The following is a 22,703-nucleotide window of genomic DNA, read 5'->3' as shown; positions in this document are numbered from 1 at the left end:
GAGAGAGAGAGAGAGAGAGAGAGAGAGAGAGAGAACCAGTGTTTGAACCTGTGGCAGTGGGTGTCCACAGGGAGGCCATGATATGCAGTTGTGATAGCAGACTGAATGTGAGTGTGTGTGTGTGTGTGTGTGTGTGTGTGTGTGTGTGGCTCCTGGGAATGTCTGCTGGGTGCTGGCTGTGTGTATGTGGAGATGGGGCCTTGGGAAGCTCTGGAGGTGACTTTGAGAGCCCTCTAGCATGTGTTTCATCTTGGGATGAGGTGAACAGTGGGTCCTGTGTCACCCTGCGCTGCTGGTGTGTGTGAACATGTGGGTGTGTGTATTCATGCCTGTGTTTACCATCAGGAACAGATTGTGAGGAGTAGGGAGGGGGAGGGAGGGTGGCTTGCTCTTACCCAGCAGACCAGAAGGTTCCTCAGAAGGAGCATGCATGGTACACGTGCGTGCAAAGGGGGCAGAGAAAACAGAACATTGTTCCGTAAGGAAAAAGAAACTTCTCCCCCCACCAACTCTGGCTCTGCCAAAAACACCATCCTCAGTTCTTCCTGTTAAAAAAAATTCCTGCTTCACATGCCCTGCTGGGTGTGTGTGCGCGCGTGCGTGTGTCTGTATGTGTGTGAGATGTGCATGCTTACATGCAGGGACTTCTTTTCTGAGGGGGAGTGGGTTTTGTTGTGGTGGTGGTGGTGGTTTTGTTTTTTGTTTTGATATAGGGTCTCTCTAGTCCTGGCTGTTCTGGAACTTACTATGCAGACCAGGCTGGCTTCTAACTCAGTGGAGATCCGCCTGCCTCTGCTTCCCCAGTGCTGGGATTAAAGGTGTGTGCCACCATGCTCGTGTGTGTTTGTACTATGACAGTGATCTGGCAGGGGTGAGGGTGGGGGATGGTAGAGATGCTGAAGCAAACAGGTCTGTGAATTTGGCCCCAAGTCTGAAGCGCTGTTTTGTTCATCCCGCCTCAATGGAGGGCACTGCCTGCAGTCTCTTTCCCGCTGCCACACTTACAGACCCTTTCCCTCCTCCTGCCCTGGCTACAGTCTTCCCTCCTCCCTTCTGCTTTGCCCATCCCCCAGGGATCATGGCGTTCTGGCCATCTGACCTCCTACTGCTACTGTCTCTCCGAAGGAGCAACACCCACCCCTCACAACCCTGCACCCAACTGTGGGCCTTTCCTAGGTGGAGGGGTCCCCCTGATTCTTCTGGGATCCATAGACTGGACTGGGCTTGCGGAATAGGGAGTTTGTCACCTGTGTCTCAGGTTCAATGAAGCTGTCCAGAGCATGTGCCCTAAGAAAGGACATGAATTCACCTGCCCTGTGCTGCTCTCCATGTGAGAGGCAGGGACTGGAGCCATTGACTTCTGAAGGAAAAAGCTCAGACCCTCTGCACCTAGAGGGCCGTTTGAGCACAGCTCCCAGGGCTCCAAGTGGACCTCTGCACCTGGGCACAGGCTGGCGGTTGGATTCCCATCTTCCCGAGACATCTCCAGCTGCTCAGCCAGGCTCATCATGTGAGGGCCCCAGGCTCCCCCAACACGCCTGCACACACGTGCAGCTAGCAGGGCACGCACATGCTGAACTCAGGGTCCCCACGGTACAAAAGGCTGGGGGGGGGAAGCACTTAGAGTCCAGGCTGCTGCCAAAATCCATCGGAATCTGTGTGTCGTCCCCCCCCCCCCCAGGCCCTCATCTCCGGCTGTGGAGGTCACAACAGCAGGTGTGGATACCCACCCCCCAACTCACTCACATTGGGCTGCCTCCTTTGCTACCTCAGCCAGCGGCTGGGGCTGGGGGATTGCTCCCCCTGCCTCCTTCCTGCCCTACCCCCTCCACCCCCCCCCCGCACTGGTGTTCAGCTTGTCCTGCCCCTTCTAAGGAGGAGGGCACGTGTAATGGTGTGGCATCTCCCCCTCCCCAGTACTGACGCTTGCTCCATAGTGGGAGGGGGTGTGGCAGCCCAGAAGGAGAACAACGCTTGAATTCCAACCTCAGTCACAGCTTCTAGGTCCTTTGAGGTGGTAAGCCCTAAGAGATGAGAGGAAGAAGAGGTCTAGATTCAAAAGGAGGGGAAAAGACAGAGACAAGAGAGTCAGAAACACAGGAGGGAGACAGGCTGTGTTGAGCTGGCCCCTGACCTGTGCCCTCCCCTTCCCTGGTGAGGGGACCTGCAGACCAACTGCCAGGAGCCAGGCCTCCTTCCTTGACCTAGTCCCGCCCCCGCCCCCCCTCAGCCTGTGAACCATTCAGGCCTCCACACCAGCCCCACCGCCCACACTGTCCTGGTTGTCTAGGCCTGGTGGGATCTGGGGCCTCCCAGCCCCGACTCCTCCTCCCCCTCCCAGAGCTTCCTGCCCTGTCTCTCCCAAGCTCCCCCTAGTCCAGGACAGGGCTTGTTTTTTCCCTGCTCACCCTATCCCTGCCCTGTGCCCACTTTCTTCCTTACCCCACCCCAGTGTCTCCACAGGTCGGAGGCTTACTGACTCCCAGGCGTTTGAATCAGTGTCCCGTGTGTGTTTGACTCAGGCGTATACATAGGACTTTTAGGGCTGTTGTGAGAAGATGAGGCAGAAATGGAGAACCAGTGTACCCTTCCTGCTCATGCTGTGGGAGTTTGGAGTCTAGAGTTGTCCAAGGGGACAGGAGGCTGTGAGAGAGTCCTTCAGCCCTGGACTGGGCACTGAAAGGAGTCCTGGCCAGTGACCACTGAATCTCAATTACCCAACTTGGAGATGGATTGGTAACCTTGCTTTAAGGTCACTGCAGGAGACCGCCCTTCTTCACTGTCAAGGCCAGAACGAACATTCCTGACCCTCCTGCCAGCCTCCACCCAAAGCTCAGGACACGCTACTGCAGATCAGCACTCACAACTGAGGCTGAGACCCAGTCATCGGTGCTCCTAACCCTTACCCCAACCTGTTTTTGGCAGGGATTCCCCAAAGTTCTGGCTGTTGCTCTACAGGCATAATAGGGGCTTTCCAAAGGACCTCCCCAAGATTGTACCTTTAGCTAGGTAACAAGTGAGGTGGGGTCATAGGACAACTGGGACATTGCTGGAGCTGGTAAGAGTGGTCTTAGGGTCCTGGATCCTAAGCCAGACTCCAAAACTGGGTAATTGAGATCCCCAGGGTGGAGCTTGTCACTGTGTCTGGCAGTATTACTAATGGTGACTGTCAGCCTCCATGAGCGCTAATATTTCTGTGAACTGGTATCATTCCGTATGTCACTGAGTCTGTCAACATCTCTGTGTCACCATGTGCTACTCTGTGTGACTGTATCCATCTTAGCAGGTGTTAGTGCATTGTTTGTATTCTTGTGATTGTCACTTACTGCAACATTGTTACTGTGATGACTGTCAGCATCCTTGTGTGTCATTGTGAACAGTGCATTTTACAATGTATCGTTTCACATTACAATTGTATCATTTTCACAGATTTATTTTCACTGTGTGATAGTATCTTGTGTCCCACTGGGGCAGTGACACTAAATTGGGCCCTGGGATTTGTCTTATGTGTCACTTGTATGTCTAAATAATGATGACCCTGGGGTTCCATGTGAGAAGTGCTGGGAACCTGTTCTTTCTGTTAGAACACTCTGTCCATCTTTTTCTGGGGCGGACATCTTTAAGTGATCCATAAGGGAGCCTAGGCCAGCGTCCTTCCTTCCCTGGAGTTGTATGACATTTATCATCTACATCGATCCTAGACTCACAGAGTATGGACTTGGAGAATTCCTGGGAAAGAGCAGGTGGTGTTGGGTTCTGGATGCCCCTGGCTGCAGTCTCCCCATTTGGAGAGTGGGCCTTCCTGGGACTTTGGGGAGAGGTGGGAGCGGAACTTTCCTGAGTCCTTTTGTTGTTTTGTATCAGCAGGAGCAGAGGGATGAGGGTTTATTTCACCCGTTTCCTAGAGGCTAGGCTTCCAGATCCCCAGTGGGAATCCTTCCAAGTGGAGAAAGAACCTGTCCTGGATGCTGCATTGACCAGCTCCAGGAGTGACGCAGGCTCCTCCAGATGATCCAGGGTGGGCAGAGAGAGCCTTCGCACCCGTCTTCCCCTTTGCCCTGGAGTATCTGCAGTTCCCAGTGTGCCCTGTCTTCCTCCCTCTATCTCTTCTCATGCCAGCCTCCTTTCCTTGTCTGTTGAAGTATCCGCTCAGCACTCTGTCTCACCATGCCTGTTCCCCTACCCAAGGCTTTCCCATTTCTGTGTGCCCAGACCCTGCAGTGTCTGTCTTGGTACCCCACCCCCACTCTGCAGCACTAGCTTGCTCACTAGCTCGCTGCAGCACCCGTCTCCTGTGGCTGCAGCCCCGTTGGCCCAGGGCCCGGCCCTTACAGTAACTCATCGGGCTGATGGAGGCGACTTTGATGAAGAAGTCTCCCCTCCCCCTGTGGGGGCCTGAAAGTGTGTGTGTGTGTGTGTGTGTGTGTGTGTGTGTGTGTGTGTGTGTGTGTGTGTGTGTGCGCGCGCGCACACACGTACATGCTGGGGAGGATGCATGTGTGCCTGTCCTGAATATCTTCCCCTTCCAGCCTGACTGACTAGGACCCAGAAGGAGTAGGGAGCAGAGGTGTCCGTCTCCATACTCTAACCCTCCCTCTGGCTCTACCCTCTCTGCCACTCTGCCCGCCTACCTGCCTGCCTGCCTGTGTCCTGCTTCTCGTTCCCAGGTGGTGGTCAGTGAACTGGCACCGAGGCAGAGGATCTAGGAGAAAAGCATGGACAGATGGCAGAGATGGAGGGGGAGGGTCTGAAGGTTACTTTCCAAGGGTGCATGAGGGTTGTCACAGGGGGGACCAGGTAGGATTCCAGCCTGTCTCTTTCTCTAGAACCAGCTCTGAATTCTAGCTGACTGGGTTCATTTTGTAACCTGCTAGTTAGGTATCTTTGGTCTTAACCTCCTAGGCCTAAGGAGTGGCTGAAAATGAGGCAGGTTGAGGGTCATGAAGAACCTGGCCAAAAGGTAACCAAGGCTCTAGGAGTCACCCATGTGGAAAAGGAGTCAAGACCACACCGTCAAAGTGTAAAGTGTGCCTGCCACTATGACCATAAGAACAAGCAGGCTCAGAGGAGTTGAACAATCTGGGGTGGGTTAGCATAGCAGAAGGCAAGTGGGAGCTTTTCCCGTAAAGGAGCTCCCAGGAAGTCAGGTTTACTTCCATCCTAGTTACATCAGCTAATGCCCACCTTCCTCTCCCTTGTTATAGCTGTGGTCTCTCCCGCTCTTCCTCTGGGTGTCTCTGGCAGTATTTCTGATGCTATCTCTGGCTGTGTCCCTGACAGTGTCTCTGGCAGTGTTTTCAGTGGTGCGGATACTTCCTGACTGAGCATCCGGCTGTGGCTCTGGTTCTTTCTCTAGCTTTTTGTCTGAGTGTATGCCTGTTTGTGTCTAGCAATTTCTCTGCTTGTGTGTCAGAGTTTCCCTGGCTGTGTTTCTGACGGTGTCTCTGGCACTGACTGTGTCGCTGCTGCTGGTTTCTTTGCCTGAGCTCTTGCTCTTCCTCGGCTGGGGTCTGGCTGAGCAGCTTGCTGTGTTTTTGGCTGCTTCTCTGTTGTGCTGGCTATACTCTGATCACTTCTCTGTCTGGTTATCTGGCTGTATTCATCGTCTGATGCTCTCGCTGACGGTTCTAGTGTGGAGCTGATTGTTTGGGGCTACGTCTGGTTGTTTGGGCAGTGTTTCTGGCCAAGGTCTACTGTGAGGCTGCCTGGACCTGACAGCAGCCATGGTCCAGACTGGACCAGTCATAGTATCTGCTGGTGTGTATCTTTGGGTCTCTACTTCTGCATGGTTGGCAGCCCCTTGGTTTCTCTCCTTGCTTTGCAAAAGGGAGGTTATCTCTCTGAGAGCCTGTACTACAGGAAATGGTTATTTCCCTGCCTCAGATCTGAGCATGTGCTGTGGTGGGGAAATTGGACTGATTCCAGGGGCAGGACGTTAAGTGGGGGAGACCACTAGATTCTGCCTGGTTTCTGGGGACATGTCCTGGATGTACTTTGTGTACCTACATAAGTACATGTAGACACTGATTCTCCTGGGCTGGGGGTCCCTGGCTACTGAGATATGAACAGACTTCATTTTCTTTTGATCAATGATACACAATAAAGCCAAAGCTACCTCTGGCTTGGCTCGTGTGACACTGTTTGTACCCTGAGTTTCCCAGAGCCCAGTAGGAGTCTGGGTAGAGGCCAGTGATAGATCCAAGGGGCTCTTGAACATCCAGGTTTCTGGCTCTCCTCCCCACCCAGGAGTACAGCGGGGGGCTTTATATTCAAGGCAATTTGGAGAAGTACAGACCTTCAATTAAGCTAAAGCATCGCCCCTGTAGTTTGTGGTGTGGATGCCTAATTAGCTAAGCTCACTGGTAGAGATATGTTTTTTAATTTTGAAGAATGGCCCTGGCATTACCGACGCTCTATAACTCATCCGTGGTTGACTACATTCTGCAGTCAGCACTCTTACTGAATGACAAACCACCGTAGCTGTCTCCTACCGTTTTAGCAACCCCTTCCCACGTTGCTGGAAAGGGAACCCCGAGCCCCATTAAGAGGGGTGTTTGGTGTCAAGGTGCCCCGGCCCCAGGGCTGAGATTTACCAGCCTTCTAAGCAGCACCCCCAGCCCCACCAGGGGGTTCCTGCCTGGGCTGATGCTGCCCCTCCACAATCCATTTCTCCCAACAGATGGCTGCTTCTGTCCCATGGGCCTGCTGTGCTGTGCTTGCTGCCGCCGCCGCCGCTGTCTACACCCAGAAACACAGTCCACAGGGTGAGTGTTTGGGAGAGCTGCTTGCCAGTTCCTCAAGAACGGTGCATGAGTCACAGCCGCACATGGATGCCCCCAGAATCACACTGGTGCACGGCTGCATAGTCACATACGCGTCGCCCAAAGGACATGTAGTCATGGGATAGTGATAAGCTGGTGTCTCATGGGCACAGCCCCCCCACAGTCACACCTGGATTGTCACATGCTGATTGTGTCTCTGGCTTGGAATAGTTTGTTCTGTAGGGAAGATAGAGGATACAGGCAGGTGGGATAGGACTTGGGAATGGAGGTAGGGGCAGGGCCTCTGGACGGTATTTAGGTAAATTTTGTAGGGATGTAGGGGGCATTTAAGAGACTAGACAAAACTACTACAGGTTACTTCCTGATGTCATCTTTATCACTGAAGGGTAGTGACAGAGATTAAGACAGGTGAGAGGGGGCTGGTGCACTAAGGGTGGGCCCTGGCTGAGGAGGGCGGGACTGTTGCAGTTGGGTGATTGGTCGGTAGCTTCTCTACCCATCTCTCACCTGTTTGTCTAGTGAGGCCCGAGTCCCCATAGCTTCTGCTGGGGAACCATGTGCTCTCTTAACACAACTATCAGCTCTTTAACCAGCCACCCTGAAGTCTGAACTTGCAAGTTGTCCCCAGTAAGGTTTCTCCCGTTTCTCCTTGGCTGGGGGAGGCAGACGCAGAACATGAGAGGAAGTAACTCCAGGCACCTCTGTCCTCAAGACTGTAGGTTGAAAGGGTAGTGGGGTCAAGGAATCCATGGCCTCTTCCTTCTGAGACTCACAACTGAGGCCCAGAGAGAGCCTGATCAGTCCCAGAGCTCCTGGCTGGATCAGCACGGGGCCTGCCAGGTGCCTCTGCTATTGCGTGTAAAGATCTCTGCTTACACACACATTAAGGCAGGGCTGCGTATGGCCAGGGCCCTGGCAGAGGATCACAATTCAGAGTGCATGAGACTTCTTTTGTGTAGGGGAGAGCAAGGCTCTGTTGGGTGTCTCTGTGCGGTTGTGTCTTTATGGGCTGTGCATCACCTGGGTGACTGCCCCTTACGTGCTGTATCTTTGTAGTTGAGACTATACCGTGTTTGTGAGAACATGTATTTCTGCCCTTGTTGAGATTCCCCCTGTTGATGAGACCCTGTCCCCGTGAGTAACGGAGCCTCTAGGTGATGGCTCCCTTTCCATCCATGCCTGTGATCTTGTGTAAGGTGTTCCCATCCCCGAAAGGGCGTAATGTCCCTGTGCAATTGAACCTGCGTGTGACTGAAACCCTGTGATGAGCGGCTGCTGTTGCTTTCTTTGTGGGTGACTGTCCTCCTCCTGCATGTGTGGTGATACGAAGTTGCTTAGGACACCCGGGGGGACTGTTTCCGGCATGTAGTCCCCATGTGAGTCTGTGTGTGCAGGTGTGAGGGAGGCGTCAGCTCTGTCCCTCTGTGTTCTCCATGTCCATGACCTCATCCTGTCTCTGTCTCTCATCCTGGCTTCTAACAACCTTTTCACAGCTGATTCCTTTGGAGCGTTTGTCACTGCGTCAGGGCCAAGAACCCCATCCTCCCCCTGCTGCTTGATTTAATTTCTGAAATGGACAGCACATCAGGAGGGGCACCTGCAGGGCTGTCCAGAGACAGACTATTAAACCAGTGCCATTTCTGAAGCTGTCGCATGGCCATGCACAGCCGAGTGTATTGTTGTTGGTAGGGAAACGGTCATGGCACCGTGTGATTGTCATGTTGTGTTGCTCCTGTCTCAGCACCATGGCCTGCAGTTGTCCTCTGCGGCTGCATGGCTCTTCTGCCCTTCCTTTGTCATTGCTCCCAGCTTGTGGCTTCATGGTTTGGTTTCGAGGCAGACAGTGTGCAATGGGGGAGAGCGTTCGTCCACTGCTGTGGCATTTCTTGTCAGATGTTTCCTCCTCTGTGGCTGTGCCACCCTGCCCCAGCACTAAAGGGCCACACAGCGTCCATGTTAGTTCCAAGCGGCTTTTGGTCAGTGTTGATGTGTTGCCGCTGGGACCCTGACGGCCACGCCCCCTCCCCAACGGTCAGTTTTCAACCTCCTCCTCAGGCAGCTGGATGCAGAGTCTCTGTTGGGGGGGCTGTGTGGAGAGAGGGGCTTGGCATGTTTCCTGGAAGCTCCAGGTTTTTGGAAGGGAGGTTGGAAGGGGGCTCAGTGGCCGGAGCTATTTGATTGAGGGGGGGCTCAATGGCCTGAGCCTTGGACACTGGGCCTCTGATCAGGGGGAGGCCTCCATTCAGCCTCTGGTCCAGCCTCACAGCTGTGGCCTCCAAGGCCCCCAGCCACCGCCCTTCCGCCTGTTCATCCTCTGTTCGGCTGGTCCCAAGCCCCACAGACAAGTGGTCAGGGCTGGCTCTGTTCCCTGCTTCCCCCTCCTCTGGACAGGGACAGAGAGGCTCAAAGAGGGGCAAGGCAGAGACAGACAGCAAGGGACACAGACCTGGAGAGATGGAGACCCTGGCCAGCGAGGGCTGCAGGCAGCAAACTGGACAAATGTTCCCGCCCAGAGAAAAGCAGTCCTGGGAAGGGGGCTACGTTGAGGAGGGTGACCGAGGGGCCCTTGAGGGGTCCCTCCCCCTCCCCTCGAAGTCCTGGTGGTGTTAACAAGTCTAATTAAGAGGCCACTGGCCCAACTTAATTGGCTCGTTAACAGGAATTGCCTCTGAAAATCCCCCAACTCAGCGGGGTGGCTCTCTGGAGGGGAGATGTGAGGGAGTGTTAACGAGGGGTCCCGCAGCCCCCTCCCTGCTGCCCCTTCCTCCTCCCTTCTTCCCTCCCACCCTCACTACACAGATCTGGCTGGGATGAGGGAAGCATCTGTCCTTCCAGGCTCAGGGGGCAGGAGGTGGGGGTGTCTGAAGATTCCGATTCTGCATGCCTGCCCCTCCGCTGCTGCCTGGAGAGCTGCCTCTCTGACTCCGGTCCTCCACCTGGCGCCGCCTCCCGACAGGTGCTCCCTTCTCCCCTCCGAGCTCCAGTCTCCTGGGTTCAGTCCATCACGCCTCGGTTGGCTAGGGTTGCCAGGACCAGGGCAGGAGTTTGGTTTTAGTTCTGACAGGCTCCTCCTGGGGCAATGGAGGAATGGACAGAGTACTCCTTCAGTCCCAGCCCTCACCCCACCGCAAGCGGTCTCTGCTTCACAAAGTTGACAGTTGCCAGGACTCCCCAGGGCTTCCTTCTTCAAGGCCTGCCTGCTCTTCCTGCTGCTGCCGCTGCCCAAGCCCTGGATGGTTAAGGTGGGGGCGGGGAGCTTATGTGGAGTGGACTAAGTTAAGGGTGGGGGGGGGGACTAGAAGAAAGATAAGGGAAAGACAACAGGACAGAAAGACAAGAATGAGGGAGAGAAATGAGTGCAGGAGGGGCACCTCCCGCACCATTGTAATGTCAGTGAAGGAGACAGACCTGGAGACATAGACTTTGGCACAAGGAGAGTGACAGAGGCAGCCAGCAGGACATATGTTCCAGTCCAAAGAATAGTGGTCCTGGGAAGTGATGGGCTGGGTTCCTTGATGACAATAAGTTAGAGTCAGCCAGGCAGAGGTGGCACACGCCTTTAATCCCAGGACTCAGGAGGCAGGGGTATCTTTGAGTTTGAGTCTAGCCTGGTCTACAGAGCAAATTTCAGGGCAGCCAGGTTCTACACAAAGAAACCCTGTCTTGAACCACGTCCCGCCCTCCCCCCCCCCAAAAAAAAAGAAAGGAAAAAAAGTAGCTATCTAGTTAGTTAGGATCATAAGGGTCAGGAAACCCTTGTAAAAGATGCAGAATCTGAAGAGGAACCGAAATCTCACTGAGACTAAATCCTTCCAAAGCCGCACAACACCTGCCTTCTCTCTCCCCCACAGAGACACTGTCTCCTGTGCATACCAGAAGGAAAACACTCACGCACTTGCACGGACACAGCCAAGTTCCGCACAGGCCCCATGTCCAGCGACCCTCACCCTCTCACTCCGGCCCCTTCTGTCTCCGGGAAGGACTCTAACCTGCGTCTTTTGTTTCTGCCCTCCCTGGCTCCACAGAAGCACCCCACGTGCAGTATGAGCGCCTGGGCTCAGATGTGATGCTGCCGTGTGGGACTGCAAGCTGGGATGCAACTGTCACATGGAGGGTGAATGGGACAGATCTGGCCCCTGACCTGCTCAATGGCTCCCAGCTGGTATTACGGAGCCTAGAACTGGGCCACAGTGGCCTGTACGCCTGTTTCCACCGTGACTCCTGGCACCTGCGCCACCAAGTCCTTCTACACGTGGGCTGTAAGTATGACCCTGGGCTGTGACCTCGTGACCTCTTCTCGGACGCTTTCCCTTCCTGTTGGGAGGGAAGAAGAGAGGCTGCAGCCTGACCTTTGCTTTCTGATCCTACCTAACCTGTTCTTCTGACCTCTGGGTCTCACCATGCTCAACGAGTCCAAACCCTGGTCACTTTATATATTCTACAGATATCCATGAAGGTCTTTAAGTCCCGACGTCCTTTTGTCCCCTACGACATAGTGGGCAGAAGAGGGCCGGCAAGGCTTTGTGGGTGGAAATGGATCCTAGGGTCACAGCTCTGAGCTGGAGTGGCCTCCCCATGTCTGCTCCCACAGGAGACGGTCAACATTCTGGAGGGAAGGAAATAGGACTTAAGGTTATTACACGTAGGAGCAGCTGGGAGGCCCCAGGGAGGGAAGAAGGCTTCCTACGGGAGGAGACACACGGAGACTCCAGATTTAGAAGATACATGCGATCAGAATTTATCTGTTTCCCTTTTTTTTTTTTATAGTTTTGTTGTTGCTTGTTTGTTTGAGACAGGGTCTTACTATGCCACCTTGGCTGGCCTCAGACTCACAGAGATCTGCCTGCCTTTGCCCTTTGAATGCTGAGATTTAAGGCATGCACCACCACCCCCAGCTGGGAACACCGTTTCTTGACCGAGAGATGACCAGGCCTCAAAGTCACTTGGGTTGATGACTGTGGAGACAGGGCACTAAGGGAAGTGACAGAGTCCAGATCACAGTCCTGGTCCTGGGAACTGGCGCGTGATATGGTTGGAATCTGGTTCAGGCAGTGAAGGGAAGTATACTGGAGGGGACCAGGCAAGGGCAGAAAGGAGGCCGTAGAAGATGCAGGAGACACAGTGAGGACCTGGGACCAGAGGATGGAGTAGAGGACATAGAGATGTGGGACCTTCAGGAACTGGTGATGAGCTGGAGGCAGGAAAGGCTAGAGAATTGGGGGCAGAAAGGTGGAGAGGGCTGGTGGCATAGTCACTGAGACACGTCCGTCACAGGAAGGAACGAGAGAAAAAAGTGTGTCCTGTTTGGGCAGTGCCTGGACTTGGGTCTCTCTAGATTCAGATTGAAAACGAGACTCTAAAGACAAGTATTTTATTTTGCACGGGATAAAAAGCTCTTAAAGAGTGGGAAGGAGACATCGAAAAGGGAAGTGGTTATTTAATAAGAAATGAGTTATCAGGAAGATGAAATGGCTCAGCAAATAAACCCCATGTTTTCAGATTCCGGCAAGCTGTCTTCTGGTCTCCAAACATACATGCTATGGCAAGAATGGACCACCCCCCCGCCCCACACACACACGCACTAAATGTAATAATTAGAAACAAGAAGGATAAGTTATTAATGGGCATAATGGCACATACATACATTCCCAACACTCAGGAGGCAAAAGCAGGAGAATTGCAGGTTTAAGGCCAGCCTATCCATCTGGTCACACCTGTCATGAAAGGGGGGAGGTTCACCAGGGTGGTCTTGTCTCTTGATGACAAGAGCCACCAGTGAGGGAACTCTGGGTATGTGACGGAAGAGGCACCCTCAGAGTTCTCCTCCTGAGAAGTAAGGAAAGTTAGAATTCTTAAAAATAATTTATTTATTCTTATTTTATGTGCGTTGGTGTTTGGCCTGCAGGTATGTCCATATGAGGGACCCAGATCCATTAGAATAGAGTTACAGACAGTGGTGAGCTGCCGTGTGGGTGCTGGGAATTGAGCTCGGGTCCTCTGGAAGACCTGGGAACTGGAGTGTTTAACCCTCTCCTGCCATCATGATAGAGAATTCTCCTGGTGGAGTCTGTATCTGAGCTAGAGAGTCAAGCTTCTTTGTCCTTGTCACATTTGGATTTACCCCATAGCCAACAGATTGTTCTTTTTATCCCCTAGAAGCTACCTGGGAGCAGGCCCCTGTTCACTGTCAGGGGACCAGTGTGGACAGCCATGTGAAATGTTAGGCTGAAAAGTTGCTCAGGAATGACCACAAAAAATACCTTCGTTGGGCTTGAGTGAGGTGTGAGAGTACATTAGCGGAGACGTCCTTTCCTGTGGAAAACCCTTTTTTCTTTTTCGGGACGGTTTCTTCTGTGTCCTGGAACTCGCTGTGTAGACCGTACTGGCCTCAGACTCAGAGATCCACCTGCCTCTGCCTCCTAAGTTCTGGGATTTGGAAGGAAAAGTATCGGTTAGGACATCCCAAGGCCAAGTTCTCAGCACAAAGGAGATTTATTTACTCCAGAGGAACAGAGGGGATGAGAGACAAAAGCAGGAGACAGAAGACAGGGAGAAGGGGAAGTGAACAAGGGAGAGGGAGCAGGGGTATTTGTCCTGGGGAAGGGGGACAGCAGCAAAGAACTGCCTCTGGATAGAGGGGACAGATGTGGCATATAGGAAAATAGTGGCATATAAAGATACAAGGGAGCCAGGCGGCCATGGCACACGCCTTTAATCCCAGCACTCGGGAGGCAGAGGCAGGCAGATCTCTGAGTTCAAGGCCAGCCTGGTCTACAAGAGCTAGTTCCAGGACAGGCTCCAAAGTAACACAGAGAAACCCCGTCTCGAAAACCAAACAAGCAAAGGTACAAGGGGAAACTGAATGTTAGGATGAGGTGTTTAATTTTAATTGGGCATGTTAATTAAGTGAGCCAAAAGGGGCTTCTGATTGCTAGACTCTAGTACTTTGATAGATGAATCTTGGCCAAATAAGGGAATGGACCGCAGGGGCTAGCTTCAGAATGTAATCTAACAGTTTTTAGCAAGGCAGAGGGATTTGAGGAGAAGGGCAGGGTCTGCCAGAGCCACATACTCGGTTGGTCTAGAGTCGCTTCAGGATTAAAGGTGTGTGCAGCTACTTACTGCCCGGTGGCTGGAAAGAAACCTTTTCAAACTGTTTACTCTGAAGAGATGACATTCAGGCCCGATGTTTTAAGTGTGAGCCAAAGATGGAGCGACCCCTGTTGTCCTTATGGAGAAATGCAGGGCCAGCTCAACCAGAGCCTCCTTGGTTTAGCACAAAGCAACAGTGGAAATCAGATTAGCTCCAACCCTTACACTGGAGAGAGGCTGTTTGTTGTCCTCCTCAGTTGCCCACTCCTTCCTTATTTCTCAGTTTGGCTCCCCAAAGGATGCAGAAGACTGGTGATAATGGCTTGTGTCTGGTAGCCCTTAACTTGATTTCTGGTGCTGTGATCTTTGAGAGGCCTTTGAAGGAAAACTGAGTTTTGAGGTCACATCCATAGTCTTCATCAACAGGGCATGGCCACAGCATCTCTACTGTGACCAGGGTCCAGGCCATTTAGATCTCCCTTGCCCTTGCCCCTCAGGGGAGGGCTGGAATGAACCGGTTGTAACATCTGTAACAGGTAGTTATCTCTCATTGCCTTATTTCCGTCTAGAGGAACGGGATATTAATTACGATCATCTCGGTCACTGTGTAATAACAAGAGGCAGAGTTTGACAATGCTCAGTGTGCAGGCGTTCTTCTCGCCAGTGCCCCAAGGGCATGGCGACACTACCGGTGGTTTGTGGGTCCTTCAGACCTAGAATTATTATTGAATGTTTATCCTAAACATATGCCATCTTTATTCCCAAGTCTCCAAAGGGACTTGGTCATGGCGATACTCTGGTGGAGGACTCCCTCACCAGGCAGCTCTGCTCCTGACCACTGCCCTTCCGGCAGGTGAACCCCTCACACAGCAGCAAGGCAGAGCCTGCGGATGTGTTAGGAAATGGGATCACAATGTTCCTTTTAGGAGCATCTTTTTTTTTTTTTTTTTTGTTTACTGGACACTGCCTATCATTCCGATCTTAAGCTAAAACAAACCAGAGATTAAAATAATTTTTAAATGGACACTTTCTTGTTCGGCCCCTCCCACTGAGAGTCATCAGAGAGAAGCTCCTGGTTCAGCACCGCTGCCCCCAGCTCTGTTTGGCTGGGAAGGAAAGAGCAGCTCACGGGACTGTGGACTGTGGTTAGAGATGTCAGGGAGAAGTGCGTGGGAGGAAGGAGGGGGTGTTTGGGAGTCCAGAACTTGGGGTACCTCAAGAGATCCCACAAGCAAAGGTTAAGACAGGCCATGAGCTTTGAATGCCAGGCAGGAGGAGTGTGGGTGTGGTGTGGGCAGGGCTGCAGTGGAAGGGTCAGTGCGCCCCACCCTGGCCTGATCTGGTCTGGCTCAGGGTGTGGGCAGCCTGCCTCTCCTCCTCTCTAGGCCAGCGGGCAGACCTCATGCGTGCTGGGGGCTCCAGCCCAGGCGGGCTGGCTAGATGAGAGGAAAAACATGCGGTTTGGTGGGCTGGACATGGAAAAACAAGCCAATTAGGAGGAAAACAAACAAACCCCAGGCCAGCAGAGGCACACGCACACATGCACACGCACACGGCCCTGTATGGGACTCAGACACTGTCCCAGCTGACACAGTCACTTTGGCATCTCAGTCACCCCCGCTAGGGGAGACGTAGGCTGCCTGCGCATCTAAGAGCACGTTGCACACCCAGGTGGGCGCTGTCCTGTGTGTAGAGGAGTTTGCTCAACCTCCCTGACATACTCTCACATCAGGTCCAGCCCATCTGTGGACTTCCTGGGAACTCAGGGTATCTTCTCATACCCTTGGTTTGAAAAGTACACGCAGAACCAGGTGTAGTGGCGCACACCTTTAAGCTTCATCACATCTACAGCTTAAGTCTGAGTGCTTTTTTTTTTCCCCTGGAGACAGGTCTCACGTAACCCTGACTGGCCTAGAACTCACTCTGTGGACCAGGCTGGCCTCAAACTCAAGAGATCCACTGGCCTCTGCCTCCCAGTGCTGGCTGTGTTTCAGGCACAATGACACACTGGGGACATAAGATACCATTCCTTGCCCTCATAGACAACCTCTGGCCAACAGTCTCACCCCAAGTCAGCTTGTCCCGCACAGCCTCCACTTCACACCACCAAGAGCTGCTTGTGAAGCCCCCTTGCACACAGTGACTTAAAAACAGGTTTCCCGAGCTTGCACTCAGCAGCAGGGCCTCCCAGTCCCACACTGTCCCACAGCCTCACTCTCTCGGCACCCCCATCCCCGCCTACCCGGCCCCTCAGCTGGGCTCCAGCTGCAGCAAGTCAACTCCTTTTCTTCCTTTTCTTTGTTTTTCTTTCCTCCTTTTCCCTCTGAGAAACCTGGTCCCTGTCAGGGAACCCAAATCCTCCTCTTCTCAGGGCCCTGGGCCAGGCAGGAGTAGCCAGATGACAGACCAAACCCCTGCTCAGCCCCTACCCCCTGTGACCTGTCCAGGGGAGGGGGCCGTGAGTCCAGTGCCATGGCCTGCTCTGCCCTCCACACCCCGGGCAGGCAGCGGGGCGCTGACTCTGCAGCTCCCCCCCCCTCCCCAGCGCTCTTCTCCTTTGAAGCTGGGGGTAAGGGGGGGCGGCAGCAGGAGCGGGGAGTGGAGGTTTCTCAGCGACCTCAGAATGTCCTTTCCTCCTCGAGTCTGCTGCCAACTCTGGCCTGGCCCACAGGCCCCCAGAAGGCACTTCCTGTGTCCTTGGCCACCCCCATACAGCACTCTATACCCCTGGGGCAGAGAGGGCAGGAACACCACAGGCAAACGGGATGATGTGAGACCAACATACGACGGGCAGGTTCCCCGGGAAGGGTGAACCGGGAGCCGTGGTGGGCAGATGCAAGGCCTCTGTGTGCTCTCCCCTGCTCTGCCCACTGTGTCTCCACCTGGTGCCCTTCCTGCTCCTCATCTCCCGCCCAGGCGGGTTTGCACTCCCAGGCTTGTGTCTCAGACTCATCCACATTTTCACACAGACTTTGCATACTACATGTGTGCAGGAAGTCACCCCAATTCATGGACACTGTGGAAACCTCAGCTCCCTGAGGGTCACTGCAGCCAGCCTACAGACGTAGACATGTACTCCGCTTCACTGTCCCTGGCCTGTTGCGTTACCCCCTCCCATTTCCTGTCCACCTGTCAGGCAGGAGGCGGGGAGGGGAGAGGCACAGAAGGGAGGTGTCAGTGTCCCTGGGGCCACAGACAGACATTCCTTGCCTGGGTCAGATCACAGAGGCTGCCTCCTTCCAGGAACTTGAGCCGCCTGTGCTCACGCCTTGCCCAGTGCCTGGGCTAAATGCTCACAGCAGCAAAAAACACAGACAACAGAAAGAACTTCCCCCAATGTAGTCTTGTGGATGAGTGATACATTTGTGAGATGCATTTCAATTCTGGGTTTCCACATGTCTTCTCCGGATCTCCTTATTCCCAATTGAGGGCAGCCACCAATCGTGTCACAGCCTTTCTCAGGGTGGCAGAACATTTGGAGCCGGGAGCCGGGGGTGGGGTGGGGGGAGGGAGGGGGAGCCCACTGGTGGAGCAGCCGCTGTCTTCCAGCAGACACTTTGTACACATAAATATTCACATATGGCCGTGTATGACCAAGAGCGACCTGGACGCTTTATGCTACCAGTCACTCCTTCATGTCGGGGAAATGTGTTCACGTGCGCTGGTACACGCAGATATGTACACACGTGGACATGCTCGTGGCTAGCCAGCTTGTACTCCTGTGCAGCTACCAAGTCTGTCCTTACAGCAGTCCGTGGACGGGAAGCCCGGGGGATGGGTCTCTTCTCTAGAAGGTGCACAGGTCACCCTGGAGGACCACTCGGATCCCTTCAGTGTCCAGGGCGCTTCTTTGGAAGTGAACACATTTATGACAGGAGACATGGGCGGGGACAAGTCCCTGAGACATCGCCTCCGTGCTGTGATTGATGAGCTGGGACTCGCAGCCCCCTCCCCTTCCCACCCCCTCCCTGCTGCCCCGTCCCCAGTTCCTGCCTCCATGGAGCAGGTGTGGGGGGGAATCCTCCACACAGCCTTGTTTTTCTTTAATTAAACATCTGGCTCTCTGTGGCCTGGGAAGCCTCAGACCCTTGCTGACAGCGCCCCCCCCCACCTTTGGCATCGATGATAGGTAAGGGGGGAGCGCTGGGGCTCTTGGGGCCCACCTGTCCCCAGACTAGTACAGGGGACGAGAGGCTTCGGGGAAGCCCTGACCTCCGTCTCCTCACCCCTAGTACCGCCGCGAGAGCCTGTCCTCAGCTGCCGCTCCAACACTTACCCCAAGGGCTTCTACTGCAGCTGGCATCTGCCCACCCCCACCTACATCCCCAATACCTTCAATGTGACTGTGCTGTGAGTAACTGCGCTCTTGACCCTGTTCAAGCCCTGACCTTTGACCTCTCCCTCTCCTCATCATGTCCCGAGTCCAAGACCCCAGCCCAGCCTTGGGGCTTCACCTTCCCCCAGCCTGCCCCGACCTGACCCTTGATGTTGGTAACAGTACCTGGGCCTCGTTCCTTTCCAGGCACGGCTCCAAAATTATGGTCTGTGAGAAGGACCCAGCCCTCAAGAACCGCTGCCACATTCGCTACATGCACCTGTTCTCGACCATCAAGTACAAGGTCTCCATAAGTGTCAGCAATGCCCTGGGCCACAACGCCACGGCCATCACCTTTGACGAGTTCACCATCGGTGCGTGTGGTGGTGGTGTTGGGGGGGGGGGGAGCTGCATACTCTGGGATGTGAAGGTGTGTCAGAGGTCTACGTGAGCATGGGGGGATGTTCACATGTGCAGAACTGCCAAACATGCCTTCATAAACACCTGTGATCGTACGAGTGGCTAGCCTTACCCGCAGGGCGGAGACCTCTCTCTCCAGCGGCTCTTTTCGTTGTCTCTCTGGCTCAAAGAACATGCAACAGGGGGGAAGGGGGAGGACTGGGCCAGACTCCTGTGCAGCTGCAGCCCCCCCCCCCATGCTAATGGCTTCCTTACGGTCTGTGATAAATGAGGCGTCAGTACAGGAGACAGGAGTGGGACAGACACCGCCCTCACCCACCCCTTATCCCATCCAGACCCTCTGCTTGCCCTTGCCCTGTGCCAGACAGGCTTTGCCTGCTCTACCCCATCCCAGTCAGACCCTTTATTGGTCTCTGAGACTGTCTCCTGCCTTCTTCTCCTCCATCTTCCTCACAAGCCGCACAGCTGGATCTTTAGTCCGATTAGTTCTGTTTTTGCTGGGTCCTCAGACGCCGCCACCGTCACACCCCAGCTTATCTCTACCCCACAGAGCATCCTCAAATCTAGACCCCAATGAGGGTGTCCAATCTCAGTTTAGAGCTGAAAAGGAAAAATCTGAGGGACAGCCGTCGGGCTCTGGCGTAAGAGGGTGATCTGGTTGTATTGACTTTGTCCTTGGCATCCTGGACAGCCTGAGGATGGAGTTGTGATGGAGGTTGGTTGGAATGTAGGATGTTGGTACCAAGAGCCGGTGACTCTGACTGTAGCGACAGCCAGGGACGATGATGGGGAGGTCAGAGCTGGTAATTAGAGGTTGTTCACCGCAGTTGCCAGAGCTGACAACGGGAAAGAGGGATGCCGGCTGTGGCAGCCTCAACGGTTGGCAACACAGATGGAGGATCGGTGGCTGGAGCTGACAGTATGGTGCTGTTCCCAGGGATTAACACACTAATGAAGCAATGTCTCCTCAATAGTGAAGCCCGATCCTCCAGAAAACGTGGTGGCCCGGCCAGTGCCCAGCAACCCTCGTCGGCTGGAGGTGACATGGCAGACACCCTCAACCTGGCCTGACCCCGAGTCCTTTCCTCTCAAGTTCTTCCTACGCTACCGGCCTCTCATCCTGGACCAGTGGCAGCATGTGAGTGTCTGGCCTTGCCCGGATCCTGGTGCCCGAGTGTGCAGTAGGGTGAGAGAGGAGACTGCCCCAGGCAGTGTCAGTGCCAGTGAGGGACCCGATGGTGGTCTAAGAGGCTTGCCACGGGGAGAAAGGGATCAGGTAGGCTTGGGAAAGTGAATGGAGCTGAGGGAAGCGTCCTCATCAGAACATGTCTCTCGGGGCTCCCAGTGGAAGGAAGACGTGCTTAGAGGGAGGCAACAGGGTCTCCTAGCCTGTCCCTGATGTCCCCTATTCCTAATCTCTGCCTGTCAGCCCTGACCAGGTGCCTCCCATGCCACAATGGGTCTATGATGGACCCAAAGACCAGGGTGGCCCCACCCCTCAGAGACTGGCAGATGGGCCCAAGGGGTTAGGACCAGACACTATGGTCACATTTGGTCTAGGGGGTGAGTTTAGATCATGATGGCTATTCAGGCCCCAAAGTTAGGCCTAGTTTAAAGGTCAGCTTAAGGTTATAGGTCAGGTAGTAGCCTGGGCTGGGAACCAAACAGTGGACAAGGGGGCAATCCAGGGCGAGGCTGTGGTCTGGATATTGGTCAAGCTGTGACAGAGAACTCTAGGAAACAGCCAGGGTTGTGAAGACTTCTGGCTGTTCTCATCTCGAGAGCCCAGGGCCTATTTGGCTGTGGGCACTCTGGGTGGCCCTTGAGCTCTGGGCTAGGACCATTTGGGAGTGTTGCATGAGGCAAGCCAGCCTGTCTGCTGGGGTCAGCTTGAACCCCCACCAGACTCCAGTGCCATCTCCTTATGCCTTTCTCCTGTCTGGCCTTTAAAGTACGTAATTTGATTCCTAGGTGCCTGTCCTGGTTGTAGGCCTGGCCCCCACAAAGGCTACTCACACTCTCACGTGCTCCCTGACAGAGTCCGGAGTCCCTCCTGCCTGGCCAGCTGCCCGCGCCTAATGCATTGCTAATAACCAGGGTCTGGTTTCACAAGCCCCCTCCCCCGCTAACGAGCTACAGGCAGCAGCCCTGCGCGTCGCAGTGCACACGCCTTGCAGTGGACCTGGCACCCTGCCCACCACACACACGGGAACATGCACACACACACACACGTGGCTCCCAGCAGGAACCATGCTGTATACATGTGTGAGACCAACATGCCAGGGACCGTACATTGGCCTGTGCTGTGGGCAGAACACGCCTCTACACTGAGAACATCATGTCCTATGGCACATGTACCCTAGTCCGTGTCTCATAGTCATGGGAACAGGTTAGATCTGTGGCTCTTTTCAGCTTGAATTTTGTGTACAGCATCTTCCCTGTCCTTGGTTTTGGGGAGTAGCAGGTGTTTGTCTGTAAGAGGAGAGAAGAGAAAAACACCACTTGGATTTTCGGGGACGATGTAGCCTAGGAATATGTAAATAAGAACAGGGACCAGGAGGTAAGGCAGAGGCTGTCTCAGCACGAACAAGGGGGAAGGCAAGAACTGGAACCCAGTGTGGGTCCCTTTGTCACCTGCTGTGACCCTAACTCCACCTAATCAGTATCTGACATTTGTAGCCGACTGAGGAGAGGGTCTGAAGTGAGCGGCAGTGACAGCTCCTGTTAATTGAAGAGTTCTTCTCTTAAGGGTTAGTGACAACCTCTCAAGGAGGGTCCAGGCCTAGGATTGTCACTGCCCAGAGATCATGGGCAAAAAGCATAGTGTCATGAGTCCACCAGTGACCTACCCACCTTGGCTCTCTCCTTTGTCTTTGGGGAGGTCTATAGGCCAAGAAGAAAGGAGAGGTGAGCTAATCGGCCAGAGGGGATCTTTATAGATAGAGGAGGACCTGTGATGCCCACCTACATCCCAGGGCTGGGAATGGGATTGACTGTGCCAGGGTCTGGGCTTGAGTGTATTTCAGCATGACCCTGACCTTTCCCAGGGTCTCCAGCGTCAGGATCACTGCTCTACATGGGCCTGCCAGCCTGTGGATAGGTGCACGTACATGCACATGCACACGCACGCAGGCATATCACAGACCAGCACGTCAGGTGGCCTAGATCTTATTTTTCTGTGGAGAATATTGGAACGTGAACCAAAAAGCCCTAACACCAGACGTGGCCCAGAGCAGCCCCCTCCTTCAACCCCACCGGCTGCCCCTGTTTACGAGGCTGCTTTAATGAGGCAGCGGGTGCTGCTGAGATGAACCAGAGCTTGTCCTGGGCCTGGGGGGTGCCGGACAGGCAGGCCGCCCTGGAGAGTCGAGGGGAGACCAGGAGGATGAGGCCAGCAAATGGGGGTGGGGTGGTGATGCCATGCCTCCAGGAAGGAATGGAGCAGCAGTCCTGTCACCCTAGGGTGGAGTGATAACACGTGGAAGCCTTCCTGGGAGAGCCCTGCTGGGGCTGGGTGGTGGGTACACTGGCTCTGGATAAAACCCACAGTGACAGTGTCAGCTGAAGCCTGATTGGCAGTCTCTTCATAGCTTAGTCCTCATTATAACGCTGAGGTAGACCTGTCAGGAACACCAGTTTATGGATAGGAACACAAAGCCAATGGAGGATGAGTAGCTTGATCTCCAAATTAGCAAGAGATGGAGCCAAAATTTTATCTTAGGTATCTCTCCAGTATCAGTGCTTGTGACCTTTCCCCCGTGGCTCCCCGAGAGGAGGCAGCCTACCCAGCACACTGCTCGCCGCTAGACTTCCTCTTGGCACCATGGCATCTTGGACAACAGCATCACGGCTACTGAGCAAAGTCACTCTGGGAGCCTGAGGTCCCCTCCTCGAAGCTAGGTTCTTCTTCCAGACGTCTTTATTCTCCCACAGACAGGAAAGGTCGCTCATTATGGCCCCTCTCCCCACAGGAAGCCCTCACTCCCTCCAGGGATCCATTCATGTTCCTCTCCCCAGATGTATCTTTGCTTCTTTTGGTGTGTGTGTGTGTGTGTGTGTGTGTGTGTGTGTGTGTGTGCGTGTGTGTGTGTGTG

At 54.2% G+C, this 22,703-nt stretch overlaps 1 protein-coding gene across 4 annotated transcripts in view; it reads left to right on the top strand.

The window, feature by feature from the left end:
- The window catches only part of Cntfr (ciliary neurotrophic factor receptor), a 38,226-nt gene that overhangs the window by 13,876 nt on the left and 1,647 nt on the right, over positions 1-22,703 (top strand). For all 4 annotated transcript variants that reach the window (XM_026786692.1, XM_005362028.2, XM_005362027.3 and 1 more), the window contains exons 3-7: positions 6,680-6,764; positions 10,808-11,041; positions 18,107-18,224; positions 18,397-18,563; positions 19,584-19,747. In XM_026786692.1, the coding sequence (XP_026642493.1) occupies positions 6,680-6,764; positions 10,808-11,041; positions 18,107-18,224; positions 18,397-18,563; positions 19,584-19,747 (768 nt within the window). The remainder of the gene's footprint in view (positions 1-6,679; positions 6,765-10,807; positions 11,042-18,106; positions 18,225-18,396; positions 18,564-19,583; positions 19,748-22,703) is intronic.

The sequence above is a fragment of the Microtus ochrogaster genome, linkage group LG5, assembly GCF_000317375.1.
Source record: "Microtus ochrogaster isolate Prairie Vole_2 linkage group LG5, MicOch1.0, whole genome shotgun sequence".
In the NCBI taxonomy this organism is placed as follows: domain Eukaryota; kingdom Metazoa; phylum Chordata; class Mammalia; order Rodentia; family Cricetidae; genus Microtus; species Microtus ochrogaster.
This window is presented reverse-complemented; position numbering and strand designations above follow the sequence as displayed.